General features: G+C 41.7%; 1 protein-coding gene across 1 annotated transcript in view; it reads right to left on the reverse strand.

Annotated features, from left to right (window-relative positions):
• Positions 1 to 289: 289 nt before the first annotated feature.
• LOC124550674 (mast cell protease 1A-like) overlaps positions 290 to 26,559 on the reverse strand; it is a 61,622-nt gene continuing 35,352 nt past the window's right edge. Inside the window, exons 3-4 of the mRNA XM_047125398.1 lie at positions 22,850 to 22,994; positions 290 to 628 (exon numbers count right to left, since the gene is read on the reverse strand). Of these exons, the coding sequence (XP_046981354.1) occupies positions 290 to 628; positions 22,850 to 22,994 (484 nt within the window). The remainder of the gene's footprint in view (positions 629 to 22,849; positions 22,995 to 26,559) is intronic.

The raw sequence follows: 26,559 nt of genomic DNA on the forward strand, positions 1-26,559 counted from the left end.
AACAATCTGTGACACTGTCCCTCAATGTCCATGGTGAGCAATCCAGAGTCAGGGCAGGTTGTCACAAACATTTTTTCCGATATAACTTCGTTTTTTTCTGAAAATGCTGCTGTGCCCTCAATTTTTTGGGATTCATGACAAATATAGACGAGGGTACATATTACGAGGTCGCTAGTGATAGAAAGGGAAACTCTGAATACTTCCCCATACGCTGCCTGCCCTGGGTCTCTTGTACAGGAATGTGGTCGGGGAATCTCAGAATGAGTCGGTCTGCCATGCATCGGCAGGCTCATGCAGCCAGGAGAGAGTCTGGTAAGGATCTGAGCAGGGAGAGAGCGAGTCCGGAAGACAGCGCGAGGGTCGGTGCAGACGCGGTCTGGGAGGCGGCGTCCCGGCGCCCCGGCGCCACTGGCGGATTGACGAACCTCATGATCCACTCGCGATAGAAGCCGAGGAACAGGTGTATGTTGAATGTGACCGGGGCCCCGCAGTAGTCGATGGTGCAGTTTTCGTACAGGGCCGCCACCACCATGCCGAACTGGACCCGCACGTTGTTGCAGAAGATGGGCCCTCCAGAGTCGCCGAAACATGCAGACTTCTTCTTGACGTCGAAAGTGCACAAGCCGTTCTGTGGACGAGAAAGCAGGCACAGATGCAAGGGCAGCATACGACACTCCCTGCTGCAGACCATCCTATGACACATCTCCCATGTACATTACTAAGTGCCTAAGCAGACTCCACATTTCAGATGCAGCTATAGTGCGCGTCATTTATGACGGCGGCCGAGTTCAGGTTCGTTCTGTGCAACTGACATCACAAAACACAGTCAGCCAATGAACAGAGAACGACGTTGCCAGAGCTCGACTGCAGTGCAGAGCACAGACGAGTGGCTTCAGTTTTAGAAATGTTGAGTCATAAATAAAATAATTAAACAAAAGCAATTTCTTGATAGCAGACTTTCATTTATAGAAAATTTGGAAAAAGCGTTCCTTATACCAATTGCTTCATATTCTATTAATTAATTAAACCAAACAAGCAATAAGCCTCCTAATTCAGGCGATAGCAAGGAAAGGTGCTGGTACCATTCTCACAAACTGCTTTTTCGCAATAAAGAACAGTGGTAATTGTTTATTTCCTATTGTACTTCGACGAAACGTGAATAATTCAAAGTCATACCAACAGTGTTGGGAGAGGTTCTGTGTTCAAACCTTGTTCGGTGCATAATATTTTCTTTATTTCAAAACAATATTGTAGTGTCTTACTTCATGAATTTTATTCGTTTGAATGTAATTTTTTGAAATTTCTAGTGCTTTGTCTCTTCATTACAATCATAATAAGTTTTCTAATTTTGTCCTCTAATGTTTCTTTTCACAGCAATTAAAAAAAATGAAAAGGCACAGATACAATATTCATGTTATCTGTTTTGTTTGTATATCTTCTCTTCCGCAGTCGCTGTTTTACTATTCATATTGAGATATATTCTTTGCGACAGTATTAAAAATATTGTTTAGAGCAGAATTTCGGCTCATACGTTGCCGAGCCACTTGATTGTCTGACGCAATTCTTTGCTTCGCTGCTTTGGCAACATCATCATATTCAATGTTTTCGTCAACTGATCCATGTTTTGGCAAATACTTGCTGTCCGTTGTGACGAACACAAATTGTTTGCACACTGCGCCTCACTGACAATATACAGGGTGATTCAAAAAGAATACCAAAACTTTAGGAATTAAAAACTCTGCAACGACGAAAGGCAGAGCTAAGGACTATCTGTCAGCGAATTAAGGGAGCTATAAAGTTTCATTTAGTTGTACATTTGTTCGCTTGAGGCGCTGTTGACTAGGCGTCAGCGTCAGTTGATGCTAAGATGGCGACCGCTCAACAGAAAGCTTTTTGTGTTATTGTGTACGGCAGAAGTGAATCGACGACAGTTGTTCAGCGTGCATTTCGAACGAAGTATGGTTTTTAACCTCCTGATAGGTGGTGTATTAAACGTTGGTATAAACAGTTTACAGAGAATGGGTGTTTGTGCAAAGGGAAAAGTTCTGGACGGCTGAGAACGAGTGATGAAAATGTAGCATGCATCCAGCAAGGATTTGTTCGCAGCCCAGGAAAATCGACTCGCAGAGCTAGCAGAGAGCTGCAAATTCCACAATCAACTGTATGGACAGTCCTACGAAAAAGGTTAGTTACGAAACCTTATCGTCTGAAATTGGTTCAAGCACGTCAACTACCCGAGGCGATGGATCGGCCGCCAGGCAGCCCGTGACAGAGCACTTCATCACTGGCCTCCAAGAAGCCCTGATCTTACCCCCCGCGATTTTTTCTTATGGGGGTATGTTAAGGATATGGTGTTTTGGCCACGTCTCCCAGCCACCATTGATGATTTGAAACGAGAAATAACAGCAGCTATCCAAACTGTTACGCCTGATATGCTACAGAGAGTGTGGAACGAGTTGGATTATCGGGTTGATATTGCTCGAGTGTCTGGAGGGGGCCATATTGAACATCTCTGAACTTGTTTTTGAGTGAAAAAAAACCTTTTTAAATACTATTTGTAATTATGTATAACAGAAGGTTATATTATGTTTCTTTCATTAAATACACATTTTTAAAGTTGTGGTATTCTTTTTGAATCACCCTGTATTTTAATTTCTATGTTTTATTACGTCCACAATTCAGTTTTGTGTACTTTGCCAATTTTGTTTTAATCAGAACTTTTTAGAAAAAAGCGGAATGACTCTGGTATAAATAAAACTTTTATTACAGTCGCGAAAGACGGAATATTTCTCAATATTACATACGAAACCTATCTGGTACTTAAATTAAATGAGATATTGTTATACAGTAAATTTAGGTATCTTGTCCACATTTCATTCTCAACATTGTGGCAACTAAAATCGACCATACAGAAAGTATAAGCTATGGATTTCTACCTCCGCAAACTCTTCAAAATTTCGCGCAATGATTTATTACATTTAATTTTGAACAATAACTGCGTTGAACATCGAAACAAAATTAAGTCATTTATGGGGGGAAGGTATCAGTCAAGAAGATGTGTAAAAATCAAATTTTTGGGCCAAATAGTTTTTGTGAAATCGAATGATAAGTGTGTCAAAGCAGTCAGAACACCATGTGTCAGCACAGGCGAGCAGTGCAGTGATGACAATCGCTCACAGCGCGGAATGCGGGAAGCAAGTCTCTGTAGCAGCGAAAGGGTTAATGCGGCCGTGGTGGCTTTACTTCATAAAAAGCGAACTTCCCCCGCCCCCCCCCGCCCCCCGTAACGTGAGTTTGCGAACTATACTATGCTATGGCGCTGCTTCTCTGGCCGCGTGCAACTGACAACGAGGCACTCTCCCGCGTCTGGGCGGGCATGCGGGAGCCGCCAAGATAAAAGAACTGAACTATATGTGCCTAAGCGGACACCTCATTTCTGATGCAGCTAGCCTATCCTACGGCTCCCAGGGGCAGCAAAAACTTTACTTTCACTATTATACATAATTATTGATTGAATTTAATAATTTAATATTCTGTCATAATGCATTCATTATCAGATGTAATATTACGTTAAAGATGTAATACAGTAAGTTAAGTACGAGGGTGAGACAAATGAAAACCTTAAAGCTGTAATAACAAATCGAAATTTCGCGACGTTATCCTGCAAGCTGGTAAGCGTGCTACAAACAGCGTGCAGAATGGCCCGTAGGTGGCAGCATAGTGCAGATGCACACATACCGTCGCAGTATAAGTATAAAAATGGCCGCCCCACTTGCGTCTTGCACCAGGGAAGAACAGCGTTCTGTTATTAGGTATTTGCGTAGTGAAGGTGTGAAACTTTGAAATTCATCGACGAATGAAGGTTCAGTACGATGATGCATGTTTGTCACAGCAGCAAGTCCACGAATGGAGTAGGAAGTTTGCAAATGGTGTGACTTCAGTGGAAGATGCTCCTCGTTCAGGTCAGGCACAACGAGTTGAGACTCCACAGAACATTGCAGCAGTTGAAGCCATAGCGAAGGAAAACCGCCGAGTGACACTGAATGACATTGCGTCATGTTTACAGATTAGTCATGGGTCAGTTTCACAAAGTGTCTGCAAGATGGGTGCCACGGCAGCTGACTCCTGAAATGAGAGAACGACGTGTTCACGCTTGTGAAGAACTTGTTCTGACTTTGAACGAGAAGGTGATGGCTCTCTTGCAAGAATCGTTATTGGGTACGAAACCTGGGTTCACTTCCACCAACAGGAAACGAAGAGAGCGAGCAAGGAATTGGCTCCATTCCTCATCACCAAAACCAAAGAAGTTTCGAACAGAACCATCAGGAGGGAAGGTTATGCTGACTCTCTTTTGGGACGAAAAAGGCGTCATTTTGGATTATTACATGTCTAGAGGTACCACTGTCACCAGTGCACCATACACAGATCTCCTAAAAAATCATCTGCAGCCTGCAACCAAATCAAAGCGACGTGGATTGGTGTCAGCAGGTGTCCTTTTGCAACATGACAATGCAAGGCCCCACACTGGCCGTCCAACAGTTCCAACAATCACAGACCTGCATTTTGAGTGTCTTCCTCATCCGCCATACTCACCACACCGAGTGATTTCCATACGTTTGGACCACTCAAAGGTGCAATGGGAGGGAAGAAGTTCCGTTCTGATGAAGAGGTACGCCACGCGGTGCATGAGTGGTTGCGCGGACTACCAAAAGAATTTTTTTCTAAAGGAATTTATGCACTTTGTAAGTGCTGAAGGACTTGCACTGATATTTCGTTGAAAAATGATACAGCTTTGTACCACTTCTGCACAATAAATAACACTTAAAAAAATATTTAAGATTTTCATTTGACTCACCCTCATACGTTCATCGTACATCTCGCACTGATTTCTTCGGTTATTTCCCACGCTGTTGTCTGTTAGCACTGACAACTCTACGTATATGCCGCTGCTCTTGGTCGTTAAGTGAAGGCTGTTGCCCATTGCGTTATCCATGGCGAGAGGAAATGCCTGAAATTTGGCATTCTCTGCACGCTCTTGATATTGTGGATCGCGGAATATTGAATTTTCTAACCATTTCCGAAATGAAATGCTCCATGCGTCTAGGTTCAAGTATCACTCCTAGCTCAAAGTCTGTCAGTTCCCGTCATGTGACCATAATCACATAGGCAACCTTTTCATATGTCTCACCTGAGTGCAGATGACAGCTGCGCCATGAACTCGTCTTTTATATCTTGTGTATGCGATACTGCCGCCATTTGTAGATGATGATTTTTGTTTAGTTTTTTAATACTGTAAAAACAATATTACAGCCCAGTTGTCGTTTACTTTTATTTTTTTACCAGAGATCAAGACGGGCGATACTACTCAAAACTGGTAATTCTGCTGTAATAAAACCGCGATCGACAGACTGCAAAAATTGTGCTCTCATAAACTACATTGTATATTGCAGTACTTGCAAATAAACACCAGGTATGCAACGGTTCTGCGTGTGCACCATCGCGCCTTAAACAGACATCTATGCATCTCCATTTCCTCTTCTACATCTTGTGCAGATTACTGGAGGTCTGCTTTGAAATGTTTTCTCAGCTCTTTTGCACAATTCTTGAGCAGCCTTTTACCTACTTCGATCCATATGGGACTTGATTATTAATTTATTAATTAATAATTAATAATTTCAGTGTGTATCCAGAAATTTCATTATCCACATCCTCGTGCACAGTTTACTAAACTGTACAGTTGGAGCTGCTTTTGTTAAAATATTTGTCACTTGTTCCTCAGAGCTAATGTCTAGAACATTCAGAAGTCCTTCAGTACACAACTGGCGTAAGATACTGTATTTAATATCCATATGCTTCAGTGGTCTATATTCCCACTTCTGTAATAGGCATGTGCGTGACCGATTATCTTCATTAACTGTTAGAGTTTTCGAAAATATTTTAAATTCCTTTAGAAGATTCTACAGGCAAGGGTATCTGTTGTAGCTGTTGCCAAAGCAAGATATTTTGCTTCCGTTGAAGAGACTGAAAGACTTATCTGTCTCCTTGTAGCCCAATAAACAGTTTTTCAAAAAAAAAAAAAAATCGATCTTCTGTCTTCTTGACTTCCTCAGTGACAATCAGCATAGCAGAGAAGATCTTTTGAATTTTCCTTTTTGTTACACAGATCAACAACAAGTGTTACTTTAAAATACCGAAGAATTTGTTTCAAACTTTCCATTAGAATTCTACTGCTTTATTTTTACGTCTATTAAAATATTTAAGTGATGCAATTATGTCTGGTCTTTGATTGTATCAATCATACCTTAAGACTTGGTTCTCACTTGATACTTCCTGTGACCTTGCTGCAAGACAAAGGCTATCGATGGACACAGTTCAATTAATGACGTTTTGTTATCTTTAGAATTATTACGCTTTGCTTCTCCGTCTAATAGTTTACCCTTTACGAAACTGAGTTACAATTGTTCACTTGACAAGGTTTCCTGAGCAGTAAAACAACCTGGTATGTTGGAGGCATTGTTAGTAACAAACTGCACATTACATCGGCTTCTTCAATATTAACACCCGTTGCTTCCAAATCACATATTAACTTTTCAAATTAAAAAAGAAAAAAGATTTTCAAGAGTATCGTCATTTCCATTACACCTCATGGTCAAGAGAGTCTTTCTTAATAAAAGTAGATTAACCATAGTTTTCCCCTCAAAAGTTTGAGTTCATAAATTCTAGAAATCTTAGGCAGCTCCCTTGTCCTTGACATACTCCGATTAACTGTCTGAAATTCTTTGGATTATTTGAGACACACTTCTTATCGCTTACGCTAAGTTCATCCAGAAGTGCTTTCTCCTGTGCATGTTGTTCAGTTGAGTTATGCTGAGTAATCTCTCTCACTTCGAAGTAGGGCTTTTCCGCAAAACTCAATAATGCCAGATCACGTAACTGTGTTCAGTCCTAAATTTCCAGTTGTTAAATTTCATGCCATCAAGCAATGGTATCCTGTACTTTTCCATCTCATGTGCCATGACTGTGAATTATATATTAAATTAATTAATTAGTTATTGCACCTTTACTTGTTGTGCTGTAAAACTTGGCAGCTAGGCCCAAACCTGTTGTTAATTACCAGGTATTTAGGTAAGTATTTAGATGAGTTTATTATTTATCACAATTACAATTACAGCCATAGAAAACCATGAAGCCGAGATACAGATACAAAGGGGAAAAACACATTGAAAAGCTCTTATAGAAAACAAAGAGAAAATAAGTCAAAGCATGATTACTAAATTGTCAATATTTTATCATGTTTATTGACTAGGGAGAGCTGTGTTGAATTCCCCTAGGATTATAAGTTTTCTGTACGCTTTTTCATACCATTTGACTAAAAAACTTCCAGTATTCATACGTAATAAGCAACGTTGCGTACCAACGTACATCATAAATAACGCAGGATCTTACTTTTGGTTTCCTTTGATATTCTGCAGTTAGGACAGCACAGTGAGATACATCTTTCGACTGCGAAAAGTTGAAGCAACCATTTGTGTCCTAGTTTGTAGCTTGCACATTATACCGTATCTGCAGCATATACTGGTTTGGAGCATGCGAACTATACATTGTTTACAATTTGTTTCTTTTATATATACCTTTATTTCTGGGGGATTTTATTGAGTAAACTTAACACTGCGTATAAAGACTTTTTTGTATTATATGTGAATATATTTTTGTGCTCTGGATTATTCACTCGTAGTAAATTCGTATAGTCATAGTCCACTGCGTAGTAGATTTTGTTTTTCCCTTTTATATATAGATAGGGTTAGTCGAGTATGATGTAGAGAGGCAAGGAGAGTTTTTCACTAGGCAGATTCAATGGAAACACAGGAACTCGTATATCGGAGTCCTCTGAGGGAGAGACGTCAGCAGCTGTTGCAGTGCCTGAAATCCAGACAGCCGAAGTGAGTGAAACTAGGGAGATTTACGGAACGGAGTAGACGATTGCGTGTAGCAGCTCACACTTTTGATCATGGGAGATATTCCATTGTGGGTGAAAAAAATTCTAGAGAAAGCAGAAGCACGCAGCGAAGAGATGGAGAATTGGAAACAGGCGCTAAACAAGTCGAACAGACAAGCGAAGGCAAGTAGGAAAGCAGCACAGGACAGAGACCCGGAGGTCAAAGCAGATCGAATGAGAGTAGACGCGAACAGGAAAGAAGTGCTGGAGAACAGAAAACGAATTCAGGAAGAGATAGCAGCACTATGTGGAGAATCCGATCACCTACTCAAATCAGTGGGCAAACGCTAGATTGTTGTTGTCGTCTTCAATCCTGAGACTGGTTTGATGCAGCTCTCCATGCTACTCTATCCTGTGGAAGCTTCTCCATCTCCCAGTACTTACTGCATCCTACATCCTTCTGAATCTGCTTAGTGTATTCATCTCTTGGTCTCCCTCTACGATTTTTACCCTCCACGCTTCCCTAATATGCTAAATTCGTGATCCCTTGATGCCTCAGAACATATCCTACCAACCGGTCTCATCTTGTAAAGTTGTGTCACAAACTCCTCTTCTCCCCAATTCTATTCAATACCTCCTCATTAGTTATGTGATCTACCCATCTAATCTTCAGCATTCTTCTGTAGCACCACATTTCGAAAGCTTCTATTCTCTTCTTGTCCAAACTAGTTATCGTCCATGTTTCACTTCCATACATGGCTACACTCCATAAAAAAACTTTCAGAAACAACTTCCTGACACTTAAATCTATACTCGATGTTAACAAATTTCTCTTCTTCAGAAACGATTTTCTTGCCATTGCCAGTCTACATTTTATATCCTCTCTACTTCGACCATCATCAGTTATTTTGCTTCCCAAATAGCAAAACTCCTTTACTACTTTAAGCGTCTCATTTCCTAATCTAATTCCCTCAGCATCACCCGACTTAATTTGACTACATTCCATTATCCTTGTTTTGCTTTTGTTGATGTTCATCTTATATCCTCCTTTCAAGACACTGTCCATTACGTTCAACTGCTCTTCCAAGTCCTTTGCTGTCTCTGACAGAATTACAATGGCATCGGCGAACCTCAAAGTTTTTATTTCTTCTCCATGGACTTTAATACCCACTCCGAATTTTTCTTTCGTTTCCTTTACTGCTTGCTCAATATACAGATTGAATAACATCTGGGACAGGCTACAACCCTGTCTCACTCCCTTCCCAACCGCTGCTCCCCTTTCATGCCCCTCGACTCTTATAACTGCCATCTGGTTTCTGTACAAATTGTAAATAGCCTTTCGCTCCCTGTATTTTACCCCTGCCACCTTTAGAATGTGAAAGAGAGTATTCCAGTCAACATTGTCCAAAGCTTTCTCTAAGTCTACAAATGGTAGAAATGTAGGTTTGCCTTTCCTTAATCTTTCTTCTAAGATAAGTCGTAGGGTCAGTATTGCCTCACGTGTTCCAACATTTCTGCGGAATCCAAACTGATCTTCGCCGAGGTCGGCTTCTACCAGTTTTTCCATTCGTCTGTAAGGATTACGCGTTAGGATTTTGCAGCTGTGACTTATTAAACTGATAGTTCGGTAATTTTCACATCTGTCAACAGCTGCTTTCTTTGGGATTGGAATTATTATATTCTTCTTGAAGTCTGAGGGTATTTCGCCTGTCTCATACATCTTGCTCACCAGATGGTAGAGTTTTGTCAGGACTGGCTCTCCCAAGGCCGTCAGTAGTTCTAATGGAATGTTGTCTACTCCCGGGGCATCGTTTCGACTCGGGTCTTTCAGTGCTCTGTCAAACTCTTCACGCAGTATCGTATCTCCCATTTCATCTTCTTCTACATCCTCTTCCATTTCCATAATATTGTCCTCAAGTACATCGCCGTTGGATAGACCCTCTATATACTCCTTCCACCTTTCTGCTTTCTCTTCTTTGCTTAGAACTGGGTTGCCATCTGAGCTCTTGATATTCATACAAGTGGCTCTCTTTTCTCCAAAGGTCTCTTTAATTTTCCTGTAGGTAGTATCTATCTTACCCCTAGTGAGATAAACCTCTACATCCTTACATTTGTCCTCTAACCATCTCTGCTTAGCCATTTTGTACTTCCTGTCGATCTCATTTTTGAGACATTTGTATTCCTTTTTGCCTGCTTCATTTACTGCGTTTTTATATTTTCTCCTTTCATCAATTAAATTCAATATTTCTTCTGTTACCCAAGGATTTCTATTAGCCCTCGTCTTTTTACCTACTTGATCCTCTGCTGCCTTCACTACTTCATCCCTCAGAGCTACCCATTCTTCTTCTACTGTATTTCTTTCCCCCATTCCTGTCAATTGTTCCCTTATGCTCTCCCTGAAACTCTGTACAACCTCTGGTTTAGTCAGTTTATCCAGGTCCCATCTCCTTAAATATCCTCCTTTTTGCAGTTTCTTCAGTTTTAATCTACAGTACGTAACCAATAGATTGTGGGCAGAGTCCACATCTGACCCTGGAAATGTCTTACAATTTAAAACCTGGTTCCTAAATCTCTGTCTTACCATTATGTAATCTACCTGATACCTTTTAGTATCTCCAGGATTCTTCCACGTATACAACCTTCTTTCATGATTCTTGAACCAAGTGTTAGCTGTGATTAAGTAATGCTCTGTGCAAAATTCTACCAGACGGCTTCCTCTTTCATTTCTGTCCCCCAATCCATATTCACCCACTATGTTTCCTTCTCTCCCTTTTCCTACTCTCGAATTCCAGTCACCCATGACTATTAAATTTTCGTCTCCCTTGACTACCTGAATAATTTCTTTTATCTCATCATACATTTCATCAATTTCTTCATCATCTGCAGAGCTAGTTGGCATATAAACTTGAATTCTGTAGTAGGCATGGGCTTCGTGTCTGTCTTGGCCACAATAATGCGTTCACTATGCTGTTGGTAGTAGCTTACCCGCACTCCAATTTTTATATTCATTATTAAACCTACTCCTGCATTACCCCTATTTGATTTTGTATTTATAGCCCTGTATTCACCTGACCAAAAGTCTTGTTCCTCCCGCCACCGAACTTCACTAGTTCCCACTATATCTAACTTTAACCTATCCATTTCCCTTTTTAAATTTTCTAACCTATCTGCCCGATTAAGGGATCTGACATTCCATCCTCCGATCCGTAGAGCACCAGTTTTCTTTCTCCTGATAACGACGTCCTCGTGAGTAGTCCCCGCCCGGAGATCCGAATGGGGGGACTATTTTACCTCCGGAATATTTTACCCAAGAGGACGCCATCATCATTTAACCATACAGTAAAGCTGCATGCCCTCGAGAAAAATTACGACTGTAGTTTCCCCTTGCTTTCAGCTGCTCGCAGTACCAGCACAGCAAGGCCGTTTTGGTTAGTGTTGCAAGGCCAGATCAGTCAATCATCCAGACTGTTGCCCCTGCAACTACTGAAAAGGCTGCTGCCCCTCTTCAGGAACCACACGTTTGTCTGGCCTCTCAACAGATACCCTTCCGTTGTGGTTGCACCTACGGTACGGCCATCTGTATCGCTGAGGCACGCAAGCCTTCCCACCAACGGCAATGTCCATGGTTCATGGGAAAGGGATTCAAAAACGATAGAAAGCAATGTGACAATGCTGGACCAGGTCGAGTCCAATTTAAAGAAAGTGAAGGAAAGAAACGCCTCACTTTCTGAAACAATGCAGACTGCAGGGTAAACAAATACCTCAGTATCCCAGAGAATGTAGGTACTGGAAGACCAAACTGGATATAAAGTTATGGAACCTGTTGGATTCTCAGAAACTGAAGAGTTTGTCTCGATGGGACACGATGTAGAGAATCCAGGGGGAGAAACTGAGCAACCGTAAGTCATAGAGTCATTAATTCCTGTAGCAGAGAATAGTCTGAGTATCAGTAATAAGCGGCATATTTGTCAGTGTTTGGAGACTAATACCGCACTGTCAGAGGCGTAAGATGGGGCCACTCCGAAGGAGTCTCATGCGACACCAGGATCTGCACCCAACAGCGGACAGAACTTCGAGGACAAGCACTTCTTCTCGCTGAGCAGTTTTATCACTTATTTTCTCTCTTATACCACAGACGGAGACGTACTAATTAAGATGTGGAAGGGAATGCTACGAAGAAGGAGAACAAAGGGAGTTAGTCCAGTGAGCGCCATCCCAAGCAAATCCAGCGGAGAGATTCACGTGTCAACTAGTTAAACTTTATCGGATCTATTGTAGTAAAAGACATGGCAATTGGGATGAGTATGTCAAGGAATTCAAGTTCACTTTTCTCACGATTTAAACGAGAAGCCTCCAACCAAAATTTTAACCCTCGAGTGGGCTCGCCTATGTATAAAGTGCACCAACTAGAAAAAACATTCTCTTCTTTTCTTGTTTTAAAATTGCCGCCCCGTACCTGTTCCTTCATTATTGCTTCAGTTAACACAGTAACTGAAACTTCCTGGTAGATTAAAACTGTGTGCCGGACCGAGACTCGAACTCGGGACCTTTGCCTTTTGCGGGCAAGTGCTCTACCAAACACGACTCTTCTGCTTCTGTAAAGTTTGGAAGGTAGGAGACGAGGTACTGGCAGAAGTAAAGCTGTGAGGACGGGGCGTGAGTCGTGTTTGGGTGGCTCCGTTTGTAGAGCACTTGCCCGCGAAAGGCAAAGGTCCCGAGTTCGAGTCTCGGTCCGGCACACAGTTTTAATCTACCCGGAAGTTTCATATCAGCGCACACTCCGCTGCAGAGTGAAATTCTCATTCTGGAAACACAGTAATTAGTTGTGTTTTCATGTGCTCAAGTGAGCAGCAGATGAACAGCGAGCTAGTTGAGAAAAAAGTTGAGGTGTGTACACAAAAATGACCCAGATTCCGAGCTAGCAGCACAGTCCCACAATGAGGCAGTTATTTATGAGATAATTAGTGATCAAAAATAAGCAGTTGGCAGGTATTTAACGCAACTGTTCTGTTTAATGCCTGTAGTGGGACATAATGGCGGGGTGACATTTCCATGCGGCACCAGCATAACATTATGAAAAGCTTATTTCGTTATTGTTTAATTAAACAGTGATACATCTAATGTAACGTAATTTTATTATATCATTGTTTAATTAAACTAAGATTAAATGTGACATTGCTCATACATGTTTACCTTGGCAACTTAAAGACAGCTATTATTTACACATGTACAAAGTACACTACACGCCCAATCGTGTTACGAAAAATGGCGCGACTGTTCGAGGGTTAATAAATCAGGAACCAGAGGACAGGATTAGAGAAATGGCTGCGTTGCCATTGCAGCTGCTGACTCAGCACAGGCAGCTCATTGCGGAGATTACTGCCAGCATCAGGAAAGAAGCACTGCAAGAGCAAAGAACGTGAAGCAGTTTTTCTTCTACCCCGACCAGAAGGTATTGGTGAGAAATTTAGGTGAGTTTGAACGTGGTGTTATAGTCGGCGCACGATCGATGGGACACAGCATCTCCGAAGTAGCATAGAAGTGGGGATTTTCCCGTACGACCATTTCACGAGTGTCCCGTGAATACCAGGAATCCGATAAAACATCAAATCTCCGACATCGCTGCGGCCGGGAAAAGATCTTGCAAATACGGGACCAACGACGACTGAAGAGAATCGTTCAGCGTGACAGAATTGCAACTCTTTCGCAAATTGCTGCAGATTTCAGTGCTGGGCCAACAACAAGTGTCAGCATGCGAATCATTCAACGAAACATTATCGTTATGGGCTTTCGAAGCCGATCGCCAACTCGAGTACCCTTGATGACTGCACGACGCAAAGCTTCACCCCTCGCATGGGCCCATCAACACCGACATTGGACTGTCGATGACTGGAAATATGCTGTCCGATCGGACGAGTATCGTTTCAAACTCTAGCGAAGGTATGGACGTGTACAGTTATGGAAACAACCTCATGAATCCATGAACCCTGCATGTCAGCAGGGGACTGTTCAAGCTCGTGGAAGGTCTATAGTGGTGTGGGGCATGAGCAGTTGGAGTGATATGGGACCCATGACACGTCTAGATACGACTCTGACAGACTACACGTACGTAACGATGCTGCCTGATCACCTGCATCCATTAATGTCCATTGTGCATTCCACTGATTTGGGAAATTCCAGCACGACAATGCGACAACGCACACGTCCAGAATTGCTACAGTTTGGCTCCAGGAACACTCTTCTCAGTTTAAACACTTCCGCTGGCGACCAAACTCCCCAAGCATGAACATTATTGGGCATATCTGCGATGCCTTGCAACATACTGTTCAAAAGAGATCTCAACCCTCTCGTATGCTTACCAATTTATGGACAACCCTGCAGGATTCATATTGTTCAGCACTACTTCAGACATCAGTCGAGTGCACACCACGTCGTGTTGCAGCATTTCCGCGTGCTCGCAGGGGCCCTATACGATGTTAAGCAGGTGTATCAGTTTCTTTGACTCTTCAATATATATTCAGACACACCTTAATAGACACTGCTTTGGCCTTCTATATGCAGAACTGGCAGCTGACCTAACTGAGGGCGGGGGTTGCAGTGCCATCGCTCCTGTTTCCAGAGAATGATTGAGTTACAAATTGTTGTGTACATAGTTCCGCATAGTCTGCGCGTACACAACTTTCCCACTAGAGCACGCCCCGCTAAGCACAACAGCGCAGGCGCAGCGCTCGTCCGTCTCCGCACTATGAGATGGCGCTGCCATAGAGACGGACCAAATTCTGCTTCCTCCAATCCATGTATTAATATGTAACATAGCCAATGAGATTGCTGCTAACGTAGAACCTTTTCTCCTTGCAGATCACACTCGCGCAGTGATACATGAATGAGCGAGGTATTATAACGAGTGTACAGATCTCCAATTAGTCAGTCTGCATTAGTTTGTACCAGTCTATAGTCAAGATTCAGTCTGCGCCTAATAAGATTACCATATTCCTGTACATAGCCATGAAGAGAAATGTATGGACACTTTTGTCAAGTATCAGATATATATGTGAGAATAAGATTAATGTACCAATACCAAAGGAACTTCAGAATGTCAGTTGTAAATAGCATCCAGAACCAAGTTAAGTAATTTTTATGCTTGTTATTATTTTAATAAATGTGTGTGAAAATTAATCCAGTTCTGTTTAAAGTTGGTCACTGTCAATCCGCTACTCTCAGCGTGCAAGTGGCATTTCTATCGTCTGACCTAACGGCAGAAGATAAACACGCCACGATAAGACCACGAGACATATTGCTGACATTCGCCTACTTCATTAGAGTAACAAGTCAAATAATCTGATGGTGTGTGTACTGAAGGTCTTACAGTACGCACACCACACAAATTTTGGCCTTTTCTGCATGATCTTCAAAGGTTGTCATGCCACCATGCTGCTCGGCCAACATGAGAAAAATGGTTGCTTTTACTCCAACATGTTGATCATCCAGTCTAACTGAGTCATGCCAACACCATGTTCGTTGAGAAGAAGCTGAGCAAACAGTTAGACACTGTAAGAGCCCAGTAATGACCCTGTGCTTGTTAATTTGCATTTTGTACACGAAGAGTCCCCCCCCCCCGCCCCCCCCTCCCCCCCCCCCCCCCCCCCGCCCAATGAACCATGGACCTTGCCGTTGGTGGGGAGGCTTGCGTTCCTCAGCGATACAGATGGCCGTACCGTAGGTGCAACCACAACGGAGGGGTATCTGTTGAGAGGCCAGACAAACGTGTGGTTCCTGAAGAGGGGCAGCAGCCTTTTCAGTAGTTGCAGGGGCAACAGTCTGAATGATCGACTGATCTGGTCTTGTAACACTGACCAAAACAGCCTTGCTGTGCTGGTACTGCACACGGCTGAAAGCAAGGGGAAACTACAGCTGTAATTTTTTCCCGAGGGCATGCAGCTTTAGAGAGCTGCATCAAACCAGTCTCTGGACTGAAGAGCACAACCACAACAACACCAAGAGTGGGATGTTTCCGCTGCATACTCCAGCTATTTTTTCATAAAACAAGTGATATTTTCATCCATCAATTAGCAATAGTAATGAATCGTCCCCTGCATGCAGTACTTTTTTAAAAACGTCAGATAGATTAGGGCTGTAACAATTGTTCTGGGCGATTCCGTTCTGGACCACTGTGGGCATTCCATCTCTGGGCTAGCATCTCCTTCTCTTCGTTCATGCAAGCTGTTGTGTGAGAAACATGTCACACAATTGCTGGAGTGCGATCCCAATTCTGAGCAGTTCGTTACTTGCTTAGTTTTCTATGCAACTTTCATTGCTTAATTTGCTTATAATCCGTAGCCTGTCGTGGTAATGTAATCTTCGACTCTACAAGCCGCCCAGAATAGCAGAGTTTGTTGCAATTTCTTCATACACTCTCCCACACTTTTTGGTACCTCCTCACAGTGTTAACGTCATTTTGCAATTTCATTTGAGTTTTAGAGAACTTTGTCCTCTGGCAATTTTCTTATGATTTATGTGAGTCATTAGAGCAAATAAATATCGCGTAATCTTAGTCTTGACTTGGGTTTCAAGAGCCTTTAAACTGTCCTACAACTTTTCCATGGTTATGTGACCCAATAATGATAAATATAACTAAGTATGCTGTTCTCAGTGTGACAGCGTTGTAGTTGTACAGATTCAACAATCATTCTCATATTACACTATGTGATCAAAAGTATCCGGACACCCCCAAAAACATGTAATGTGTAGTAGGCAGACATCTGTCCAGACCATCAGACAGGAATTCCAAACTGCATCAGGATCCACTGCAAGTACTATTACGGTTAGGCAGGAGGTGAGAAAGCTTGGATTTCATGGTCGAGCGGCTGCTCATAAGCCAGACATCACGCCGGTAAGTGCCAAGCGACGCCTCGCTTGGTGTAAGGAGCGTAAACATTGGACGACTGAACAGTGGAAAAACGTTGTGTGGAGTGACGAACCACGGTACACAATGTGGCGATCCAGTGGCAGAGTGTGGTGTGGCGAATGTCCTGTGAACGTCATCTGCCAGCGTGTGTAGTGTCAACAGTAAAATTCGAGACGGTGATGTTATGGTGCGGTCGTGTTTTTTTTCATGGAGAGGGCTTGCACCCCTTTTTTGCGTGGCACTATCACAGCACTGGCTTACATTGATGTTTTAAGCACCTTCTTGCTTCCAACTGTTGAAAAGCAATCCGGGGATGGCGATTGCATCTTCCAACACGATCGAGAACCTGTGCATAATGCACAGCCTTTGGCGGAGTGGTTACACGAAAATAACATCCCTGTAATGGACTGGCCTGCACAGAGTCCTGACCTGAATCCTGTAGAACACCTTTCGGGTGTTTTGGAACGCAGATTTCGAGCCAGGCCTCAGCGACCGACATCGATGCCTCTCCTCAGTGCAGCACTCCGTGAAAAATGGACTGCCAACCCCCAAGAAACCTTCCAGTACCTGACCGAACGTATGCCTGGAAGATTGGAAACTGCCATCAAGGCTAAGTGTGGGCCAACACAATATCAAATTACAGCGTTACCGTTGGAGTGCGCCAAGAACTTGTAAGTCATTTTCAACCAGGTGTACGGATACTTTTGATCACATAGTGTATTTAGTATAGGTAACAAACATTGCCCTCACTCGTCTTGTTCGACTGTAAATCTTTTTATTAATCAGGGAGAGCTGTGTCGATTTCCTACCAGATTATAAGTTCGCTGTGTGTTGTTTCACAATAATGTGCCTAACAACGTTGCAGTATTCAGATGTAATACGCGTTCACATTGCATACATACTGTATGTCGACCATTCTCGAACTTTCTTTGATGTGACGTTATTGTCACGTATCACTCAGCGATATTGTTTCGTTCTCTGCAACTATTTGGTGGTTATTTTATTGAGAATACTGGACATTTGGGGCTTGGGAGAAAATGCTTTGCTCACACTGGCAAGATTCACTCTGGAAGTGGTCTCAGGGCCCTGTTGTCTGCAGAAGGCACTCAATCAATCTCATTATGAGAGGCGAACCTTCCCAGGGAAATGGGCAGTTTTCACAGACGTGAAGTTGCACCCTGTTTTGGACTTTTGTCAGCAGAGGCGACACCTGGTCGAGCTGACTGCAGAGGATACTATGCCGCCACTACAGTCAGCACAGAATAATTGGGTATGACACTTTCGATTTTCCTGCATGAACCTGAAAGTTCGATGCACTATGGTGCCACCAAGCCAGCATAAGAAAAACAAGTACTTCTGCTCCAAAATTTTTGTCATCCAGTCAGAATGAGTCGCACCACCACCATACTTGGCATGAAGACGTATTCAACTGAGGACAAAGTGCTCCCATCCAGTACCACCCTTGTCTTTCTTAATGTCTGTTGTGTACATGAAGAGTGGAAAGCTTTGGTGCATATCCTTGTCTTTTCGTGAAATAAGCGGTATTCTCGCGTGTCACGTTGGTACCAGCATTGAGCTGCCTCTTCCATACGGAGATTTTTTTGGAATTAGAGACTTGTGAAGGAAGATCAACAGGGTGGCACACGAAATGTGTTACCAATTGTTTCTTTCACAATTTACGACGCACATTAGATATACCGCTGGGATCTCTACAGCAGTACCAGCAGAGCTTGGAAAAACAAATGAGTTACGAAATGACGTGTAATTCACAACACTGCCGCTAGGAGACTAGTAAGCAGCAATGGCTGACAATGGAAGACTGACGACACTTTTTCATGAAACGAAAAACCTTGTCGTGACTCCGAGGCGTTTTCGACAACAGTTTAACACGCGATGGGTCCCTTGGAAGAAGACCATCCACAGGTTGTACGATAAATTTGAGCAGGAAGGAACAGTACTGGAAGCGAAGCGACCTCGGCCTAAGTTGTTTGTTCGCCGGAGAATATTGAAGCGGTACGAGTTGCTGTACAGAGAAGTCCCGGGAAATCGCGTAGAAAGGCAGCAATGCAACTGGGAATATCCGGACGCTCCGTTCAACGCATTCTTAAAAGTGACCTCCATATTTACCCATACAAGATGACCTGTGCACAGAAGCTCACTGAAGAACACAAGCAGCAGAGGCTACTGTTTGCTCAGTGGGCGGAGGATAGGGAAGAAACTCTCAACAACGTATGGTTTTCACACGAGGCGCATTTTAATTTAGACGGTGTGGTTAACAAACAAATTGTACGCTTTTGGGCCACTGAAAACCCACAAGCGCTTCATGAACGACAACATTATGCTCCGAAGCTTACAGCGTGGGCAGCAATTTCCAATCACGGACTTATTGGACCTTTTTTCTTTCACTAAACTGTGAACACCGAGCGTTATTTGAGTACGCAATAGCTTCATTCCACAGCTTCTTGCTACTGCCTTGTCCTTCAGCACTCAGTGGTTCATGCAAGATGGAGCAAGGCCACATACTGCAAACAACGTGTTGGAGTTTTTACACGAGCATTTCGACATGCGGATCATTTCACTCAGGTTTCCAGGTCGCTTCAATGACGGACAAAATTGGCCCCTCAATAGTCCAGACCTCAATCCATGTGACTTTTTTCTTTGGGGGTACCTAAAGGAAAAAAATTTCCCGAAACGTCCACGTGATTTAATGGAGCTCAGAAGACTTATTCTTCAAGCTTGCAGTGAAATTACGGAAGTCATGTGCCGTAGGGTAATCACTAACTTCAGTGTTCGTTTGAAGGAAGTTAGGAAACGAAATGGTGGACACATTGAGCATGTGCTGAGTTAGAACAAATCTCCACTTCATTGTAGTATATATTCCTTTCAGATTGTATTGACAATGAAGTTTATATTCAAAACCAAAATGGTAACACATGTAGTTTCGCAGTCATTTGGTGCTGATGGACACACAGTTTGCTGATTTTGGGGAAATGTAAGTGTTGCAATGGTGGCAGCACGATCCATATTCTCAGCATCTTGTTGTTTGCTTACTTTACCACTCAACTTGGGTCGCTTAGTTTATTTTATTTTTTTTTTTTTTACAGTTTGGGCTTCTTGTTACATACTTTTTGCGAGATGCCCAGATGAGCAGACCATGTAGTGCTTTTACCATACAGTCTTCCGTACTTTTTGGCACATCCCCAAAGTGTCAGGGATATTTTGTTTGATTTGAGTTTTAGAGAACTTTGTTCTCTAGTAATTTTTTTATGATTTATGTCAGTCATTGTAGCAAATAGACCTCTGGTAACTTCAACCTGAGCCTTTAAACTGCCCTACAATTTTTCCATGGTCAGGCGACCCACGAATGATAAATATAACTTGGTGCAGAACTAAGCTTGTTGTTTTCACTGTGGCAGCGTAGTCTTGTGGTCGGTGGTCAAACTCAGTCACGTCAGTCATCACCGGGCAGCCACTTTAAGTTAAACTGTCCTCCCTTGTACGAGAATTACATAATGTGTGCACGAATACAGGTCGCAACGCCAGAACGACGACATATGGAACTATGGGTCTGATTGTGGGTCGATCACGAATAGCCAAAGCGGTTGAGGTGGCCTATTGTGTAAAGTGGTAAATGCAGGTTTGAATCCCAGACTCGCACAAATTTTCACTGTCATCATTCACTTATAAAACTGATGGTTGTTCATATTCACAGCTGATAATACATTTCACGTATTTCATGACAGCTGCAGTAGTTGCAGTGCCTGTTCCATCAGACATGCAAGCATGTCCGGAAAATTACATCATTTTCTTGAGGAGGGTAGGACGTCAAAAATTTAAAAATATTCGATTTTTAAAAAATATGCCTATTTTGTAACGCACATCTTCCTGAATACTTTGATCTATAAAACATATATATTTGAGTGATTATAAGGCACGTTATTTGGTCTTAAGTTTACCAAGATGCAGTGTCAAAAGGAAGTGAATCATGGTGTGGCTACCAAAGGTCAAGTGGTGATGGTGAAGAAGATTCTCACAGGAATTCCCTACCAGCTGCTGTAATGGAAGCCATCAAACCTCTAATCAGGGATCTTGCAAATGAAAACTTATTGAAGAAATCCCTTCATGGCGGTACCCAAAACCCAAAAGGAGGTTTTAACCAAGGTGTATGGGAAAGATTGCCAAAAACCATTTTTGTTAGGAGAAATGCGCTTTCTATTGGAGTTTATGATGCAGTTTAATGTTTTGATGCTGGTGTGAAAGCAGGAAATACGTTTTAGAGAAAATGGGAATTAAGCCCAGAGTGAACCGCATCAAAGCTTTGTTTGTGATAGACAGAGAGCTTGTACTGAAAGCAGGTAAACCATTTTTGCAGGTGATAAAATCAAGGAGAGTGCAACATAGGAATGTGAAAAGGAAGGAAACTGATTTAGAAAGTGAAAAAGAATCTGCCTATGTTGATCGACAGTTCTAAAAGAACACAAAATTCTGTAGTTAGGAACATGTAATACCCAAAATAAAGATCTTATTACTTTGAACTTGGCGTGCTTATTAAACACAAACTACTTAATGCAAAAATTTAAAGAGTTTCATACACCTGAAAGTACGGTTTGTGTGCTGTACAAAATTCATCGAAGAATCTTTCTTACTTATGAAGAAAAGTGTACCTATAGCAACAAATGCAGCCAATAGTAAGTGAAAAAATTATGAAATTTCACATGAAAAAAAATTATTTTGTTATGTTTTTGAACTTCCACTGCTATGATTGTGAATCCTGAGTCCTTCCTGGTCATGCTGACAAAGTTTTATGAATTTATTTGTAAAAGTATAGACAGTGGAAATTAAAATGTCCTGTGGTGCCTCTCCTATTCCAAGTCGGCCCATTTGACGTCCTACCCACTTAACAACACAAGCAATATCGTTAATCATCAGTCTGCACTGTATTCGCTCATCTTGTTTGATTGTAAATCTGTTTATTAACAACGGAGAAGTTTGTCGATTTCCCCTAATATTAAAGTTTCTCGTGTGTTGTTTCATGACTACTTGGCTAACGCCTTGCTGGACTCACATGTAATAAGCAGCAACTCTGCATACATTGCTATCATTAACAGACTTTTATCCTTGTGTGCGAATTGCAGCATATCTCACACTCATCAGAAAATAACATTCTTATGTGAGGTGTGCCATTTGGAAATGTACCGACAAAGCACGGTGGGTTGCAACTAGCTGCTCTATGTCAATGTCAATCAGAAACATTAATCTAAATCATTTCATATACTACTGGCAACAACGTTTTTTGCCAACTACAAAGCAGAGTTACAAAGAAAAAAGTTATTTATTTCGTGTATTACATATAGTTAAAAGGGGTATGGGAACTTTTCGGATACGCTGTTTATAGACACCTTCCACCTAATATGTTGTGCCATTTCGGTAATGTACACAAGTCACCGCTGAGATTCTCAATAGTTTTAATGAAGTTAATTGCTTATGCAATAACCATAACTGGGGGACATCAGCATGTAAGTAGTATTTACAGCAGGACAGAACTGATGTCACCCCACAACATACAATGAGAAGAGTATTGGTCTGAATTCTGTACAGTAGGATATGCCTGTGACTACATGTTTTCATTACGACTATGTCGGCCCAGACATAACCCATTGTTAGCAGTGTGTCATATGAACGAAAACTTTTATGGCACATGGAGAGAGAGTCGGGATGCTGAGTCTGATAAGTAAATGATAGTCAACTCTTACCTATAAATGGTTCACTTTACATTTTCAGAAACTGTTATCATCTTATTAAAACAAATGTGTTCTGATGTTTGCGAAAGCCTGACTCATCTTCGGCTACTATGTGATTCATCACTACTTTGACAGAAAGTTGGTCGTGATCTCTATTATCTGAGATGGCTACACCAACCTCAGCAACTGTGTTGGTATTTTCTTGCAAATCTTTAGGGTATTGAGCTGGACGTAAAGAACATCGACCAGAGAGTAGATGATACTCACGTCAGTGATGCCGTTGTAGCCACACTTGCTGCCATGCTCCATGAGGAAGCTGGCCCCCCTCAGGAGTCCTGTATCTGGTATCAGGTTCCTCCCACGTCGTCCGAAGCCCACTACGGTGCAAAGCTGCTTGAACCCTGGATCTAGCCTGCAATAAAGTGGACATTCACTGTGTGACAAACCTTCAAGTGGTGGTGTTCTGGTCTTCAGTCCAAAGACTGGTTTCATGCAAATCTTCACGATAGTCTATGGACTATTTGAACCTGTTTATTGTAGTATAGACTTGTTGTCTCTCTCTCTCCCCCTCCCTTTAATTTTCCCCCAAGCCCCCACACTTCATTCGATCGCCAAATTAGCTATTCCTTGGAATCTCAGAATTTACCCTATCAACTGATCCCTCCTTTTAGTTAAGTTGCATTCTGAAGTTCTTTCTCCCCAATTAAGTTCTGTATCACTTCATTAGTCATTCGATCTCTTCATCTAACTATCTTCTGACCTTCCCTGTAGCGCTATGATTAAAAAACTGCTGTTATTTTCTCATCTTAAATATTTTTCGTCCAAATTTTACGGTGTTAGGTTACACTCCAAACATTGGAGATTGACAGTACATTCAGCTAGTGGATAACGTCACATCTAAGCAAAAGAATGCAGGAAGTTGTGTGGTGTCACCGCCAGACACCACACTTGCTAGGTGGTAGCCTTTAAATCGGCCGCGGTCCGTTAGTATACGTCGGACCCGCGTGTCGCCACTGTCGGTGATTGCAGACCGAGCGCCACCACACGGCAGGTCTAGAGAGACTTCCTAGCACTCGCCCCAGTTGTACAGACGACTTTGCTAGCGATGCTACACTGACAAATACGCTCTCATTTGCCGAGACGATAGTTAGCATAGCTTTCAGCTACGTCATTTGCTACGACCTAGCAAGGCATCATTACCAGTTTATATTGAGATTGTAATAATGTCTAAACAAGACCGATGTTCTCCAGTTGTGGATTAAAGTTAAGTATTCCAAGAACTACGTTCTTTTCTTTATAGGATAATTACTTTACCTTCTTCCAGACCTCACTCCAATCTGCGTGAGCTTAAAAGCGTGCATTTCGGCCTCCTCTAGCAACACGGTGTTGGCTCTTCTGCCAACACTTCAAGTTGTACTTAGTAATTCAACTCATGTAGTCTACAGAGATAATTCTGACTGGGAGAGGGGTGGGGGATCACGAATGGGTTTCCCCAGGGCTCAATCTTGGGTCCACTATTGTCCTTCAAATATATGTAAACGATATTTTCTCTAATATACAGCAAGCAAAATTCTTTTTGCGGAGGACGCTAGTATTGTATTCAGTCCAAGCACACATACACCAAACAGAAAAGCAGTAAACAAGGTTCTTAAAAGTACCCATTTCTGCGAATGGTTTTACCCTCAATTTTAAAAAGGCACAACCTATTCAGTGCTGCACAGTTAGGGGTACTTGACTTATGATAAGTGTAATACGTCGTGACAAAATAATAAATATGGTGGAAACTTCAAATTTCTTAGGTGTTCCTATTGATGAGAATATTAACTGGAAAAAACACCTTTTGGAACTCCTAAACAAATTAGTTCAGCGACATTTGCACTTAGAATCATACTCCTTGCAAATCTTTGGGAGAGACAAATCATTTAGCTGACATATTACGCGTATTTTTATTCATTAACGTCATATGGAATAATGCTCTGACGTAACTGATCTTTAAGAAAGTTTTCATTGCACAGAAACCTGCTGTAAGAATAATATTTCATGCTCACCCACGATCATATTGTGGATACCTGTTTAAGGAGTTGGGCATTCTGACTGCTTCACTGTATGGTTATTCCCTCATGATGCTTGTCGTAAGCAGTCCTCTAAAGTTCAAAAGAAAAATGATTTGTGTAATTATAATACCAGAAGCAAAAATGACTTTCATTACTCCATATTAAGGTTGTCTTTAGCACAAAAACGGGTGTACAATGCTGCAATAGAAAGTTTTTTTCACTTACCCAGTGATATGAAGCATCTGAAAGACAGAAAAGTAAAATTTGAAAACAAACTCAGAAAGTTTCTACTTGAAAACTTCTATTCTTTAGAAGAATTTATATTAATGTAACGTATAAGAAGTAGTGGATAGGAATTACTGTCTCACATCTGTATATCTTTCTTTTGTTATATAAAAAAACTTAGAAATATTCAGAATGTAGCAATATGTACAAATTGATTTACGAAGTGAAGGGAAAATGAATATTTCCATATCATTACGATCCATCGTACAAAATGATCCATGGAACATGTAACTAATAACTAATTAACTGACTAACTGGCTTTGGTTCATAACAGACCTCCTGACACTTAAGTTTGTATTCTACGTTAACAGATTCCTCTCCCTCTTTCAAAAATGTTTTTCTTCTTAGTACTTCGCCCATCGTCGTTATTTTGCTGCCGAAATAGTAAAATTCGTTTACCGCTTTTAGTGTCTGATTTCCTAAACTAATTTCTTCCACACTGCCTGCTTTAATTCGACTACATTTCATTACCCCTGTTTCACTTTCGTTGATGTTCATCGTATAATGTATTTTGTGCGTACTGCCCATTGCGCTAAGGTGCACTTCCAAGTCATTTTCCGTCTGACAGTATTACATGTGAACCGTGAAGTTTTCGTTGCACCTCCCTGAGCTCTGATTCCCTTTCCAAATTTCTTCTCCTTTTTCTTCACTGTTTGCATGATTTACAGACTGAAAAACATCGAGGAGTGGGTAAAACACAACCTTACACCTTCCTCGATGTGATTCTGAACATTTAAGCCCATTGAAAAGTGATACTACACATTCCACATTTGCAGAATACCTCACTGAAAACAAACACCACCACAGGAGGCACATAAACTGATCTTCCGATCCTGAAGCACACAGACACAGTATGTACCATTTATTAAAAATAGAAGAAACTCTCCGCATCCAAAAAACTGTTACACAGGTCAAAAAAATTCATCAATGGCCAAACAGGACTGTGCAACAAAATATTTTCAGCACTGTAGGCGAATTATCAAACAACACTCAATAAACACACCACATACTCACAAATAAACTCTAACACACACACATACCCACAAATAAACAATACTCAATGGAATTCAAACTTCTCAGCTGACAATCGTCAACAAGACAGCGAAGCAAATGATTGGCAATAGCTTATGCGTAACACAAATGTACGGTAGAAAGTCTTCAGCTCATTCGATATATACTCTTGCCCATTATCACAACGGAGATGACTTACTTTCAAATTGAAATGAGGTGTAAACATTGCTTCAAATTTTTGAAAAATTTTGGCACTTCTGGCTTTGCTTCTAGAAAATACACGCAAGTAAAATGAGTAAAGTCATCAATAAATGTCTAAACATACCTTTTAATATCATATCAGTTTCGAATAATTGGTCCAACTACATAACCGAATAAATTCTAGTGGTTTGGTCGCTTTTACTCTTCATGTTTTATGTGTATGAGACGTCTGTTTCCCTTCAATACATGTATGACAAAAATTTTAATCTGACGTGTTAGATTTAAAGTTCATTCCGTTGGCTTGCTTCTGCGACTTACGAATATTATCGTCACTCAGATGAACCAACCATTCATCCCATAATTAAAAACGTCTGTGATGGTGAAACTACATGACATTTAGGGCCCTTTGTATACAATTTAGTGTGT

The sequence above is a fragment of the Schistocerca americana genome, chromosome 9, assembly GCF_021461395.2.
Source record: "Schistocerca americana isolate TAMUIC-IGC-003095 chromosome 9, iqSchAmer2.1, whole genome shotgun sequence".
Taxonomy (NCBI): Eukaryota; Metazoa; Arthropoda; class Insecta; order Orthoptera; family Acrididae; genus Schistocerca; species Schistocerca americana.